General features: G+C 41.1%; 1 protein-coding gene across 22 annotated transcripts in view; it reads right to left on the reverse strand.

Moving 5' to 3' along the window:
• TTN (titin) overlaps window positions 1-15,320 on the reverse strand; it is a 268,315-nt gene that overhangs the window by 10,031 nt on the left and 242,964 nt on the right. For all 22 annotated transcript variants that reach the window (XM_063115514.1, XM_063115619.1, XM_063115522.1 and 19 more), the window contains 22 exons: window positions 14,747-15,040; window positions 13,609-13,896; window positions 13,195-13,494; window positions 11,024-13,090; window positions 10,624-10,926; window positions 10,221-10,526; window positions 9,833-10,123; window positions 9,440-9,736; window positions 9,009-9,314; window positions 7,914-8,219; window positions 7,547-7,828; window positions 6,771-7,364; window positions 6,361-6,648; window positions 5,959-6,258; window positions 5,157-5,459; window positions 4,274-4,576; window positions 3,585-4,169; window positions 3,149-3,454; window positions 2,738-3,037; window positions 1,489-2,064; window positions 1,075-1,380; window positions 119-712 (listed from right to left, as the gene is read on the reverse strand). In XM_063115514.1, coding sequence (XP_062971584.1) covers window positions 119-712; window positions 1,075-1,380; window positions 1,489-2,064; window positions 2,738-3,037; window positions 3,149-3,454; window positions 3,585-4,169; window positions 4,274-4,576; window positions 5,157-5,459; window positions 5,959-6,258; window positions 6,361-6,648; window positions 6,771-7,364; window positions 7,547-7,828; window positions 7,914-8,219; window positions 9,009-9,314; window positions 9,440-9,736; window positions 9,833-10,123; window positions 10,221-10,526; window positions 10,624-10,926; window positions 11,024-13,090; window positions 13,195-13,494; window positions 13,609-13,896; window positions 14,747-15,040 — 9,495 coding nt within the window. The remainder of the gene's footprint in view (window positions 1-118; window positions 713-1,074; window positions 1,381-1,488; window positions 2,065-2,737; window positions 3,038-3,148; window positions 3,455-3,584; window positions 4,170-4,273; window positions 4,577-5,156; window positions 5,460-5,958; window positions 6,259-6,360; window positions 6,649-6,770; window positions 7,365-7,546; window positions 7,829-7,913; window positions 8,220-9,008; window positions 9,315-9,439; window positions 9,737-9,832; window positions 10,124-10,220; window positions 10,527-10,623; window positions 10,927-11,023; window positions 13,091-13,194; window positions 13,495-13,608; window positions 13,897-14,746; window positions 15,041-15,320) is intronic.

The following is a 15,320-nucleotide window of genomic DNA, read 5'->3' on the forward strand; positions in this document are numbered from 1 at the left end:
AAAAAATTTAATTTGGCAACACCTAACAATATCTATTAAAGTGCAATACTTCCCCTCCACCCCTAAATTAATGATAAGTCAACTAGCACCAAATTGATGTTTACTGATTTATTTTTACCTTCCACTTCCAAGGAGGCAGTCCCAGACACAGATCCCCCTTGGTTGGTGGCTCTGACTTGGTAAACTGTGGCATCATCATCTGTAACACTTGCAATGATGAGCTGGTGGTAGCCACCCTTATATTCTTGAATCCTGTACTTTAATCCATCTGCAATGATTTCTTTGCCTTGTCTGTACCATTTCACAATAGGTTTTGGATGACCAGTCACTTTGCAGACCAGAGTAGCATTGCTCTGATATCTAACATTTAGATTTCTGAGTTCCTCTTTAAAGTGTGGTGCCTGAATTGGTACATCAGATTTGGGAGTGACAGGTTCTGATATTTCACTCCATTCACTTTCCCCACCTAGGTTTTCACATTTCACACGGAACTCATATTCGAGACCTTCAATAAGGTTTTGCACTGAAAAGACGGTTTCTCGAATTTCTTCTGTTGTCACAGCAATCCATTTATTCTGCTTCTTCTCACGCTTCTCAAGGTAGTAATTTCTAATCTTTGCACCCCCATCGCTGGCAGGTGGCTTCCAAGCCACAACACAAGAATCTTTGGTGACAGCAGTAATAGTTGGTTTGCCAGGAGCACTTGGCTTTTCTATTTTTTAAAAAAAAGATTTGAGTCATGAGGTGAAATAGGCAGCTTTAGTTAAAAGCTTATTTTTAAAAAATAGACTGTTATGACTGTAAAGTTCTATTAAAAATAGCTATTCCAGAAAAATGAAATTGGTTACTTTATGCTAAGAAACTTATCAAAAACTAAAGATTCTTTTTAAAGAAAGGGGTAGAGTATATATTTCCCCTTTTACCTTTGCAAATATTCAGTTAAAGTGAGAGAAAAGGCACTTGCACTTTATCTGAATCTTTGCTATTTCCTTTCAAAATTTATTTCTGTTCAAAGAGTTTTATGTAAAGATGGCATTTTACCATATGAAGAGATAGAAGTCGGGTTGTACTCACCAAATGGACTCTTAATGATCACGACTGAGGAGACCTCTAGAGGGTCACTGATACCGAAAGTGTTCTGAGCTGAAACCCGGAAATAATAGCCAGCATTTTCTGTGAGGTTCACGATTCTGCAGGTTGTCACAGAGATGGCTGAAGACACCAATTGCCATTCAGCCCCTTCCTTGGCCTCACATTTCTCCACCACATAATTAGTGATCCAGGAGCCTCCATCATCTGCAGGTGGTTTCCAGCTAATCACCACAGAGTTCTTCAACAGAGCTTCAATCACAATTGGTCCTGTAGGTTTGTCTGGTTTATCTGTTGGGGGGAAATATAATTGTAGTGGGTTTCAAAGTATGTTTCCAAGATTTTTTTTAAAGAGTTTTTTCTTTAAAAATAAAAGCACTGAAAACGAAAATAAAATACCTTGTATTTCCACATCAAGGATGGCATCAACTGTTCCGAAAACATTGCTGAGCTGAACCTTGTATTTCCCAGCATGAGTCTTACGTTGGACATTCTTCATGACAAGATGAGTATAGTGCTCAGTGTTTTCAATAGTAATGCTTTCTGAGTTTTGCAAAAGTTTCTGGCCACGGAACCAAGTCATGGCAGGTACTGGACGTCCAATGTACATAACATGAAGTCGGAGTGTAGAACCCACAGCACCATAGTATTTCTCTTTCAGTGGGTAACCAGGATGGAACTGTGGTGTTGCTTGCAGGAGAAGCTTGCTACTGGTTTCTACTTCTCCAACCTCATTGGTAGCTATGCATGTGTAAACACCTTCATCTTCTTGTTCCTCTGTCATTACCGTCAGGGTATGTGTGCGTCCATCTGAAGACATTTTGTATTTCCGGCTTTGTACAAGCTCCTTACCAAATCTGTACCATTTAATGTCAGGAAGAGGCCTTCCAACAATCTGGCACGAAAGTTGAGCAGGTTCACCAAGTTTGGTGGTTATATCCTTCATTTCTTTGCGTACGCCTGGGGCCTCTCCAGCTGAAGGATATGAAAGAGGATATCCAATGCATTGATACTACCACATCTATACTCCTCTGTCCTTGTATAATCAGGAATAGATTTATCCTATTGATACTTTATTAGATGCCATGATTTACATGAGTCTAATTCTTATATAATGTAATGATTTACATGAAGTCTAATTCTTAAAAACTCTTTGAAGTGATATTCCTAGAGTCATATGAAAAATAGGGATTCAGTGAGCACATCATCACATTATTATACAGAGTGACTTTTCTCTTTATGATTGGGAAGGCATTAATGATGTGTAGGGTTGGGGAAATATGAGTTCTCTCTATAGTTCTCCAGTATTCTTGAACTTACTTAGGTTCACTGAAGTGAGATACATTTGTTGGCCCTTCAAATCTTGTTAGAAGGTATTAAACCCCACTGCATTAGAGGGAAAAATTGCTTAAGGAATGTGCTTAGTTCACTGCACCTAACATCTCCTGCTGAGGTTATGTGCTTGGAATGGCTTCCCAGAGAACTTGTCAACTATTCCTTGTACGTGCATATGCCAAAGTGAGTGATTTCCTTCTAACACTTGCTCTCCAGTAAAGCTTTCCAGAGTCCTACTTAGTATAGAGAAAGAATTAGCCTTAAAGTGTTGTTCAGTTTGTAAATCATAAGCAGAGAACTAAAGGCTACTTACATGTTAGTTTAGTCTTTATAGACATAGCAGTTCTTCGAGGTCTGCTAAGCCCAGTTTCATTCTCGGCGAAAACCCTGAATTCATATTCAGTAGCTTCCAGCAAACCTCCTATTGTGAATTGCCTGTCCTTGATACGATCCTTATTGCTCTTCTTCCAGGCACTGTCTCCAGACTGTCTGTATTCAACCCAGTATCCAAGGATTTCTTTGCCACCATCACATTCAGGTTTCTCCCACTGTAGAGTGACACTATCTTTGGATATTGAAAGAATCTCAAGTTCTCCTGGTTGGCTTGGTTTATCTGAAATATTTAAAATCATTTGAAAAGGGAATCAGCTTTACTGGTGAACTAAAAGAAAAAGACCAAAGATGGTTTGCCTCTTTGATTTTACCCCCTTTGGAAACTCCTTACCAAATGGATCTTTGCAAACAACTGGTTCGGAAGCAGGGCTGGTCTCACTTAGACCAACATCATTCTGTGCGATGATGCGGAACTGATACTCAGCATCAGGAACAAGCCCAGTGACGGTGTACATTGTGGTGGTTATCTGAGTCTTGTTGTGTCTGACCCACTTGTCCATTGATGTCTCCTTGCGTTCAATGTAGTAGCCAGTGACTCGAGAACCACCATCGTCTTTGGGCCGGGACCAGGACAAGCTAACAGAACTCTTAGTCACATCAAGTATTTCTGGAGGATTGCTTGGAGGTTCTGGAGGATCTATAAATGTAAGTGGAAAACACACGGGTATTAGAGTACAGTCCCAAATATTGTAAGCTGACAGCTTCTATTTAAGAACAGAAGAGTATTGAAATAATGTTTACTATTTTGTGGTTGAAAGAGCACTTACTCAGTGGTGTTTTCGGTATGACTGGTTCCTCAGATTTCAAGGGTTTGCTTATGCCAAACTGGTTTTCTGCTGAAACACGGAAATGGTACTCCACATTTTCTTTGAGGCCTTTTACTACGAGAGATGTGCCTCGGACTCTGGAATCAATGGTCAACCAGGCGGCTTTAGGCACTTCTCGTCTCTCAAGGATGTAGCCTAAGATGTCAGCACCACCATCATCAGCAGGAGGTCTCCAGCTGACCCTTACAGAGCGGGCTTGGATGTCATCATATTCAAGTGGTCCTTCTGGAGTGTTGGGATTTCCTATCACCCTGACCTTGATGTAAACAGACTTCTTGCCACATTTGTTTTCCAGAACCAGGTCATAAGTGCCAGAATCATCCCTGTCTGCTTCTTTGATCACCAGCTCAGTGTGTGTTTCAGATGTTGCAATCATGGCACGCCTACTAATATCTTGGCCTTCCTTGGTCCATTTACATATTGGGTACGGTTTTCCTTTGATTGGTATGGTAAGTCTGATGACTCCGCCTTGTCTTACAAAGATACCTTCCTGGTATCTTTCATCAAGTTCATAATCAGGATATTCTGGGAAAAAAGGTAAGGTTGCAGTTTAGTATTTTTGCAGGGAAGGGAGTAGGAAATAAGCCTTAAGGCAATTATAGCAGAAAGCAAATGATCATCTGTCTTACCAAGCATTTCTGTGACTTTGACTGTTCCTGGTACCTCAGCAGGCTCCCCAGGTCCACCAGCATTACAAGCGAGGACACGGAATCTGTATTCAGCACCCTGAGGTAAGTGTGTTAGAGTGTACTCCCGAATCTTGGTTGGGGTGGTGTTACATTTGGTCCATTCATGTTGATCTACTTTTTGCATTTCAATCAGGTAGCCTGTGACTTTAGATCCTCCTTCATCTTCTGGAGCACTCCAGGCCAGGGAGACTGATGTCCTTGTTGTATCAGTAACTCTTGGGTTTTGTGGCTTTCCTGGAGGAGCTGGGAATAAGAATAAGACCACAGGATACTTGCTCAAGTTGCTGCAGAGTTAAAAATCAAGTGTGCCACCTAACAAATTCAGTGAGTTGTTGAGATATGAACTATTAGTATTAGACTATTTTTTGTTTTGTGAAAGTTTCATTAATTTTGTCAGTTAAAAATACTTATAGCTTTGCTTTTTCCTTTTAAATGTGCTTTATTTATGATCACTACTACTATTTTACACTTATCAACAATTTTTAAAGTGCTTTCAGAAATATTAACTTGTTTTAAAATTTTAACTGTGATACAGGACATATATTATGAAGCCCATTTTAAAGAGGAGGAAATAGACTCAAGAGAAGAATATAAAGAGTTATTTGCCAGAAGTTGCGAGGGGCTGTGGTTGAGAAGGGATTGATTACAAAGGAACAAAAGAGCACTTTTTAGGGTGATGAAAATGTTCTATATTTTAATCATAGTGGTGATTACAAAACAATACATTCTTCAAACGCCATATAACTACATACTTAAAAAGTGTTAATTTTACTGCATATAAATTCTATATCAATCAACTTGACTTATACAAAAATGTATTTACCAATTGGATCCATGGCAGCGATGGGTTTGGAAGGACGACTTGGTTTTCCAGTCCCTCTTGCATTAATGGCTGTGACACGGTGTTCATATTCTAAGCCTTCAATAAGGCCAGTGGAGCGATACCGTGTCATTGTCACTGGTACTTTATTTACACGTACCCATCGATCTGCTCTTACTTCTTTCCGCTCCACAATATATCCAGTCACTTGGGAACCACCGTCATCTTCAGGTGGATACCAAGTAAGTGTCATGCCATCTCGGGAGACATCAAATATCTGTAATGTTTCTGGGGGTCCAGGAATACCTGAAGCAAGACAGAGGTAAACACAATATGGCAATATGAATAAATTAAAATAATGACTCAAATATTTGTGTCGGTCTTAGCTTTCAATTGGTATTTTAAAAGGTATATAAGATACTTGTGACTATTTTTTAATTTTTCTTGTCCCTCATTTTCTTCAATTCTATGAACATTTAAGAATGCATTCTGTATTTTTCTCATACAACATAATCTTTCTTCTTTCTTTCTCCTTCCTTCCTTCCTTCCTTCCTTCCTTCCTTCCTTCCTTCCTTCCTTCCTTCTTTCTTCCATTCCTCCCTTCCTACTTCCTCCTCCTCTTTCTCTTTCATAAGAGTGACGCCAAAAAAAAGCTAACTGTGTTGAAAACCTCCAAGGAAAGGATATTTAGAAACCTTAGAAAGACCTTTTTTTATTTACATTAGGTCATGTTAAAACAAATCCCTGGCTTGTTAACATTCAGAATAAGAGGTGCGGAGAATGGTGGGAGGGTCCACGGACTTACTGATGCTGCTGCGACATTCTATGACTTCAGACTGCAGGTAGGAGCCAATCCCGAAGCGGTTTGTTGCAGCCACCCGGAACACATACTCGTTTCCTTCAGTGAGTCTGGTAAACTTAAATGTCGATCTAGTCACTGATTCAGAAACTGGCAGCCATCCTGGACGATGGGCATCCCGCTGTTCTACCACATAACCACTCAGTGGAGCACCGCCATCCAATTCAGGCGGTTCCCAGGAGATGGTAACTGACGTGGCATCAATTTCATCAATCTTGATAGGTCCAGTTGGTGGACCAGGCTTGTCTACGAAAGAAAAAGAAATCCAAGAAATTAATTTTCACTTCAAGTCAAAATTGGGTGACTGAACATCCACAGCTCGCTTGTGTCTTTGTCACATGTCCTTACCAAGAATGATAACTTTAATGGTCTCTGAAGTAGTTCCAGTAACATTCTTCAATTCAAGTGTATATTCTCCAGTATCTCTTATGGTGGTTTCACGGATGGTTAATTTAGCTACTTTAGTATGAGTTTCAACTGTGACACGCTCTGATTCTCTCAGTTTAGAACCAGCAAGGAACCAGGAAGCAGCAGGAGGTGGACGACCAGCAATAGGTATCACCAGCTCTACTGGTCTGCCAGCTGGGACGTGGATGGTCTTTTGAGGCATTGTAGAAAGATCAATCGTTGGCAACACTATGAGAAAGAGATTAGGAGTTTATTCTTAAGCATTATTACTAATGATACAGTGTCATGAATTCTGAATGTTTTCATTTTACCTGACTATCATTGTTATTTTTTGGCTATTTGGTACGTACCTCTGAGGTCTTGTACAGTCACAGCTGTGACGATCTCTCTTGGTTCTGACACACCTTTCTCATTTTGTGCCCTCACTCTAAACAAGTACTGTTCACCTTCATTTAAGGAAATAACAGTGTGCTCCAGGACGGTGGGTTTTAAGGTGACAACCTTCATCCATCTCTCTGTGCCGGCTTTGCAGGCCTCGAGAACATATCCAGTGAGTCGGCTACCCCCATCGTACAATGGTTTTTCCCAGGCAAGGGTGACAGTGGATTTGGTGACATCAACCACCTCTAGCTTTGTAGGCACCAAAGGCACTTCCGAGACCAGAACTGCATCAGATGTTTCGCAAGGTTCTCCAATGCCATAAATATTTTCTGGCAGCACTCTGAAGTAGTACATGGTTCCTTCTACAAGTCCAGAAATCCTGTAAAGTGTCTTGCTACATTTGGTAGTTACTGTTTTGAATGCTCTCATGGCAGCTTCACGCTTCTCAACAATGTAATTGTTGACTGGAGCTCCACCATCAATTGTGGGAATTTCCCAAGTAATAGTCACAGAATCTCTTGATACTTCTTTAACTCTCACTGAAGGACAGGGACCAGGAGTATCTAAAAGATAGAATGAAAGATCCATACTTCCTATTTGCCTGATTGGTTGATAGATCTTTGGGGGTTGGGGGGAGAATATAATCAGCATAGCTCCTCTCTAGAGAGGTGATCAGTCATAGGTCGAAGTGTATCTTTTTAAAGAATCTACTCACAGGATAATCAATTTTAAGGAAAATCCTTACCATATACTTTAACAAGGACTGTTGCTGATTTCTTGCCAGATTGATTTTCGGCTTCGATTGTGTATTTTCCAGCATCATACCGATTAACTTTGTCTACAATTAGTAATGAGTAGCTCTCAGTGGTGTCAATAATAGCCCGGCTTGCAAGGTCAATGCCCTTCTTGCTCCATGTGATGACGGGAGCTGGTCTTCCAGACACAGACACCATCAGGCGCAATGAGGCCCCAGCCCTAATGGTCACAGTCTTCTTTAGATCATCTGCAAGCTCAAGATCCGGTATTTCTGGAAAGTAAATATCAAAATTTAATTAATTCTTGAATAGGCATGATGAGAAAATAATTCACCTAAAAACTTGTATTATAAATACCTAGTCTTTCCACAGGCTCAATTTCAGCAATTGATTCGCTGTATTCACTCATACCCTTCACGTTCACGGCCGCGACTCTGAAGGAATATTTCTGGCCCATTTTAAGGTCTGGCACAGTGAATTCAGTATTTCTTATTGTGGCATTGGTGTGCACTCGGTACCACTGATCAGTGTCTTTCTCTTGCATTTCAAGAACATATCCTATGATATCAGTGCCACCATCGTACATAGGCTTGGTCCATGCCAAACTGATGCTGCGCTTGGTGGTATCCACAACTCTTGGAGCAGAAGGTGGTCCAGGGGTATCTATGGAATTTAAAAAGCAGAATGCAGATATTACTCAAATAAGGAAACTCAGATGTGTATTTTTGGTTTTCAAGACTAACAATGGCCTTATTGCTCTTTGTTTACACTCACTAAGATAATCTTTGTAACCAATCTCTTCTGATAGTACAGGACAGCATTGTATGCTACATTGTCATTACTCAAAGTGCCCATATCAGGGAGTTTTCTTAATTGCTCATCTTTCACTAGGTTAATATCACTTGCCACCTCTCCATTTCTAATGAATATGGGAATCAGTTTCCTCAACTTCCCCATTCAGTCCCAATGACTTCTTCCTTTTAGTTCTTGTCCTCAGTTCCTGTAAAAGGATTTGCCATTTATTTTTGAAGCTCTGTGACAATTATTTTGTTAGTAACTTATTAAAATAGTAGAAGCTTTATGGTCCCGCTTAAGCCTTTTCAAAAAGGAATTTTGCCCTTTTTCTTTATCTCAATGCATTTTTCTCACAATGCATTTTTCTTTGTTCTTAGGAATATTTATGAAATATATCCCTTTCATATTGGTAGAAGAATATTTTTTTCATAAGTTAGAAAATACTGTGACAGTTTTCAGCAATGCCACTTGCTAGCTTATCAACAGATGTAGTAGTTTAAATGTTCTCTGACTTAGGCTTGATTTACAATCATGCTAATAAGCATATGCTTTTCTAGACCATTCATAAATTCTACAAATTCTTGGAATGGCATGTTGGATAATGATTTGTCTACAGATTGATGGGCATTAGATGTATATACGATTCTTTGAACTCACATGATGGTTCTCTGCATGAGATGAAGTCGGAAGCTTCACTGGGCTCGCTGTTACCCGCAGCATTCACTGCGGTCACCCGGAACTGGTAATCACAACCTTCCATCAGGCCGGTCACCTTCAGCCTGGTATCATACACCACAGAATCTTTGTTGACACGTGTCCAGCGCAGGCTCTTCTTCTCACGTTTGTCTACTAGGTAGTTGCTGATATCATTGCCACCGTCAGATTCAGGTTTTGTCCACTGAATGATGATATGCTCTTTGCCAGCCCCAACTTCTTCAGGTATGCCAGGTTGTGATGGAATAGCTGTTTATATTTTTATGAAATTAAGGATGATCAGTATTGCACACAATCACTATTGACAGGACTGTCCTTCTCCCCCCTCTGCTTACATTTCAACTACCAAATTGTTTAAAAGTGTTGATACTTACTGAATGAATTTCTGGCTACAATTGGCTCTGATTCAACAGGCACACCAGGGCCATACTTGTTTACTGCCCTCACTCGGAATGTGTATTCATTGTTCTTGATAAGTCTGGTAACCACATAGGAAAGCGTTGGGCATTCGCCTTCAACAATCACCCAGTTGAGCCTGCTTGTCTCTCGTCTTTCCACAATGAAGTGAGTTATTTCTGCTCCCCCATCTTCCTGAGGAAGGCTCCAGGCTAAAGTGCACTTCTCCTCTGTTACTCTGCTGACAGTGAGCTTTCCACATGGGCCAGGGGAATCTGAAACAGATGTTAATGACAAGCCATGATGAAGATCATGCTTTCTGCCCACACTTGAAAATGCTATAAAAACGCAAGAACATTTGACATGCTTACCAAGTACTTTGACCATGACAGACACAGACTTGGTCCCACTAGCGTTCTTCACTGTTAAAGTGTATTTTCCACTGTCACTTCTGTCACAGAACTTGATCACAGCAGTTGCTCGTTTGCCAGTATACTGCAAAGAGACTTTTTCACAGAGATCTAGTTCCTTGTCTCCTTTGGTCCAGATAATTTTGGGTTCCGGTTTGCCACCAACTGCAGCATCAAGAACAAGATCAGAACCTGCTCTGATGGTAACCAGATCGCCCTGTAATCTGGCATCCAATTCGGCTTTGGGTGGAGCTGTTAAACAGGCAAAATAGATGCAAATGAGTATCCCACAGTTTATTTTCACATAAATCGTGATCATTTAAAAAGGAGAACATTGACTATTTCCTACCATATTCATCTCGGCAAGTGACAGGGCCTGTGGATTCTGACCCTTTGCTAATTACGCCTGCTGCATTCTTGGCCAACACACGGAATTCATAAGTGTCTCCTTCACTGAGGGCAGTCACGGTGAAGAAATTGTCAGATACTATGGTATAGTTGCACTTTAGCCAGCGACCATCTCCTACCTCACTGACTGGCTTACGCTCTATGATGTAGCCTACAACCTTGCTGCCTCCATCATACACCGGGGCAGACCAAATCAGTGATACTGTTGATCTTGTGACATCTGTCACCTCCGGTCTGCCTGGTGCATCTAGAAGGGATATAAAAATAAAGTTAAAAAATGCAGCTCTGAGTTCTACTAGTACTACCAATAATAATCAAATGTACCCTTAAATTTTGATACATACCAACTGGGTTTTGAGCCATAATAGGCCGTGAGGCTTCGCTGGCCTTGCTAACACCTGCAGCATTGAGTGCATAAGTTCTGAACTGATATTCTAGTCCTTCTGCTAAACCGGTCACTTTGTAGTTGCACTCTAAACATGGCACTTTGTTTTCTTTCACCCAAAGGATGGTGTTACGTTCTTTCTTCTCAACCCAGTAGCCAATGATTTTACTGCCACCATCGTGGTAGGGTTCTTCCCAACGAATAGACATGGCATTTGCAGACACATAGTAGACTTCAGGTCTCGTAGGAGCGCTTGGTGGGACTAAATACAAAGGTATCAAATATGAATATATTTTTATAAAATTCAGGGGAAGTATTTAATAATCGAGACTTTAAAAAATGATTTTTATTTTTCTTACCAAATGGATGCTCAGCAATTATTGGTGCTGATTCTAGAGGCTTGCTGACACCAAATCTGTTCTCTGAACTGACACGGAAAGAATACTCCATGTATTTTGTGAGGTGAGTGACTTTAATCTGAGTGCGCTTGACACTGGAATTGACAAGCTGCCAAGCTGTTGTACCCGACTCACGCTTTTCGACTATGTAATTAGTAATTTCGGTGCCTCCATCATCTTTAGGTTCAGCCCATGACAGGACACATGATTCGGCCGTGACAGATGAGACCTCAATAGGGCCAGTTACTGGACCTGGCCTTCCAATGACCACAACTGTGATGGTAAATGTTTTAACGCCAGCTGTATTTTCCAGGGTCAAGAAGTATCTGCCAGAGTCACCTCTCATGCTGTCCTTTACAGACAGGGTGGTTCTGTCTTTTGTTGTTGTGATACTCACTCGGTCTGTCTCCTTTAGTCTCATTTCTTCCAGTTTCCATGTTACTTTGGGGGCAGGACGACCACTGATTGGTACATCAATGGTAAATGTGCTACCTGCTTTGCAAGTTATGAGCTGATTGGTAATTCCAGTGAGGTCAGCTGTGGGCTCAATTTGAGGCTCTTTGATGATGACAGAAGAGAAGGCTTCCCTAGGCTCACTATAGCCGGCATCATTCTTGGCCTTCACACGGAATTCATATTCAGTATTCTCAACAAGGCGCTCTATTGTGAAAGTCAGCTGTTTGGTGTGACCAGCTTCAACCCAGAAGTCAGATCCCTTTTGTCTCATTTCAAGCAGGTAGCCAGTGATCCGGCTGCCTCCATCATGGTCGGGTTTAAGCCACGCTAAGACCACAGAGGATTTGCTAGTGTCAACGATATCAAGTCTCCTAGGTGGAGCAGGCTGTTCTGTGGCTACAATTGGTTCAGGCATTTCGTAGGGTTCACCAACACCATACTCATTTTCTGCAGAAACACGGAAATAATATGGAACGCCTTCTGCCAGGTCATTGACCTTAAGGATCTGACGAGTGCATTTTTCACTGACAACCTGCCAGCTACGGCGACTTGCCTCTCGTTTCTCTACCACATAGTGATGGATTCGGGCACCACCATCGAGGAGAGGGGCATCCCACAACAATGTAACAGATCCTCGGGTCACATCCTTGAAGGTAATTGGGCCAGGTGGGCCTGGAGAGTCTAGCACCTTTACAGTGAATGTGATTGACTTGCTACCACTGTTGTTTTCCACCGTAAGGGTGTATTTCCCTGCATCATTTCTGTTGCAGTTTTCCACGGTGAGAGTGCTGAAAGAGTCTGTTGTATGGATATCAGCCCGAATGCTAAGGTTAGAGTCTGGTTTGCTCCATACAGCTGTAGGAGTAGGTCTACCCCTGTAGGCAATGAAGAGGCGAATACTGGCCCCAGCTCTAACAATGTGAGTCTGTTTGAAGTTTGCGTCGATGTCTAACTCAGGAGCTGTTAATCGGTCAACTGCTTTAATTGTGCCAGTCACTTCACAGCTGTCTCCTTTTCCAGCACCATTGATAGCACTAACCCGGAATTTGTATTCTTCACCTGCTTGTAGATCAGTGACTGTATATCTTGTTTTCACACAGGGCTCTGCATTCACCTTGTGCCAGTCTCCTAAGTCAGCTTTGCACATTTCAATAATATACCCAATTATTTCCAAGCCACCATCAAACACTGGCATGGACCATTCTAAGCTTACGGTTGTCTTTGATGTATCTGTCACTTTGACCACTGAGGGAGGACCTGGTGGGTTGACGGGCTCTCTACATTTAATTAGTCTTGAGATATCACTTGCAGGTCCTACTCCTGCTGCATTTTCAGCCATGACATGGAATTCATACTCATTGCCTTCTGTCAGACCAGTGACTTTGAATCTTGTCTCAGAGATTGGTCGCTTGCTGGTCACTTTTACCCATCTTGTGCTTTTCTTTTCTCTTCTTTCCAGGATGTATTGTTGAATTTCATTGCCACCGTCTGATTCTGGCCTTGCCCATGTCAGGGTAATGCTATTGCCTGTTATGTTGCTAGGTTCTGGAATGCCAGGGGCATCGGGAACAGCTGTAAATTGGGGAAAAAAAAACAAAACCCAAAACCAATTAGATACATTTTCTTGGGAAGTTAATCTTATGACATAGTCCCACTTACTAAAAATGGAAACTTACTGTATTGTATTTGAGCAACCACTGGGTCAGAATCAAGTGGCCTCCCAACGCCAAACTTGTTAACTGCAGAAACACGGAATTGGTATTCATTGCCGTTGATGAGTTTAATGGCGGTGTAGCTCTGGGCTTCACATTTATCCTCAATTAGTGCCCAAGCAAGTCTGCTGGTTTCCCGTTTTTCAATGATGTAGTGAGTTACGGGAGCACAGCCGTCATTGAGTGGAGCATCCCACCACAGGGTCATCTTCTCCCCAGTAATGTTGGTGAATCTTATTGGCCCAACTACTTTTCCTGGGGTATCTATAAGAAAAAGTTTCCAGAGTTAGTTTTTTTTCTTGTCCGCCAAAATAAATTAGGTATGTCTTTAATCCAAGTCTCATAAATTGTAACATTGAGAAGCTATTTTAAAAGTACCTTGTACTTTCACTGTAATTTCTGCTTTCCTGGAACCAGATACATTTTTAGCTTCTACTGTATATACGCCACGATGGTCACGAGTAGCATCTCTAACGAAAAGGCTGGTGGATCCAAGGACATGGGTTATTTCCATATTCAACTTCTTTTCAATTTCTACTCCATCTTTGAACCACGTTACTCGAGGTACTGGTCGTCCTTGCACCAAAGCTTTAATTCTAAGGCTCTCTCCAGACTTAATAATGACACCATCGAAGTACTCAGGGCCAAACTCTACTGTTGGTGGAACTATGAAAGACATAGAAATACTATGTAATTTGGCTTAATAAAGACATGCATAAACATTTTTTAAGGACTTCTACTGTGCTATCAAAGGCTATTTTGAAAGTAGGATTGGTGATTGAGAATTTAGACTACAGTGTTAAACATTTGCCTCTTATTAGGTTATTCCCTTTGTTATGTGTGTCGTGTTATGAATTTTGCATTACCATTTGTAAAATGAGAAAGGAAACATTTACAGATCATTACTTCCTAAGTAAATGCTGCATGTTTAGACAAGTTCCTGCAAGAGGTCATCAGCTGCACTCAAGCAAGGTGATGATTGTGTTCTTGTATGTATGCACTATTTTAATAACTTCAGTAAAGATGCACAGTTATTTTTGAAGGCCTTTTTCTTTATTTATTATGAATGGCTAAAATTACAAAGCTAAAAACTCATCCCCACTTGCATGCTATTTATATGGGAATGGAGTGAAATAAGAGACATGGTAAAAAGAATGGATGCCAATTAAATATTTTCTTCATTTGAAAAGGCAGAAAGGCAGAAACGCAGTAACCTTGGGTAATCTGTATGAAATGATGTGTCTGTTCCCATTTTGCAGACCAGGGGCCAGAAGTTTTTGGGTTTTTTTTCTTTTTTTCTTTTGACCGGTAAGGGGATCACAACCCTCGGCATGGTGTCATCCGCACCACGCTCAGCCAGTGAGCGCACTGGCCATCCCTATATAGGATCCAAACCTACGGCCTCAGTGCTACCAGTGCTGCACTCTCCCGAGTGAGCCACAGGGCCAGCCCCAAAAGTATTTTTTAAAAATACAAATGCTCTTGGTCAGATTGGCAATCAGTTGCAAATGCTTACCATTTTCATCTCTTGTCATAATAATACCAGAAGATTGTGAGGGCGGGCTTATAGTTCCAACAGCATTTCTTGCAATTATTCTGAACTCATAACGATCCCCAGGACTAAGTCCTGTCACTGTGTACTGACATTCACTGACATCAGTAAAGTTGCATCTAACCCAGCGATCATCCCCTTGCCGTTTCTCAATGCTGTAGGCCACAATTTTACTGCCTCCATCACGCAGTGGTGGGTTCCATTTAAGTGTGATGGTTTCCCGGGTGACATCAATGTAGTCAGGAGTGCCAGGTGGGTCTAAAAAATTATAAAGACGTTAAATGTATCATGTCTGTAACCAGTTCTTAATCATGAAAGGAAGAAAATAAAATGAATAAACCCCCAAGCTCATTTTAGTCATTAATTTAAACTTTCTGTTTCATAGTCTTTAAAAAGAACATTAAATTACTCTGTTAGACTGATTTAAAGTCTTTCCCCTTGCTTTCCATGACCAGCTCTCTAGTGACGAGAAGATATTTAGGAAGGTGAAACATGGAAGAAAACAGTGTTTATTTGTTACTAACACATTTAATTGCTG

The sequence above is a fragment of the Cynocephalus volans genome, chromosome 1 (genome assembly GCF_027409185.1).
Source record: "Cynocephalus volans isolate mCynVol1 chromosome 1, mCynVol1.pri, whole genome shotgun sequence".
Taxonomy (NCBI): domain Eukaryota; kingdom Metazoa; phylum Chordata; class Mammalia; order Dermoptera; family Cynocephalidae; genus Cynocephalus; species Cynocephalus volans.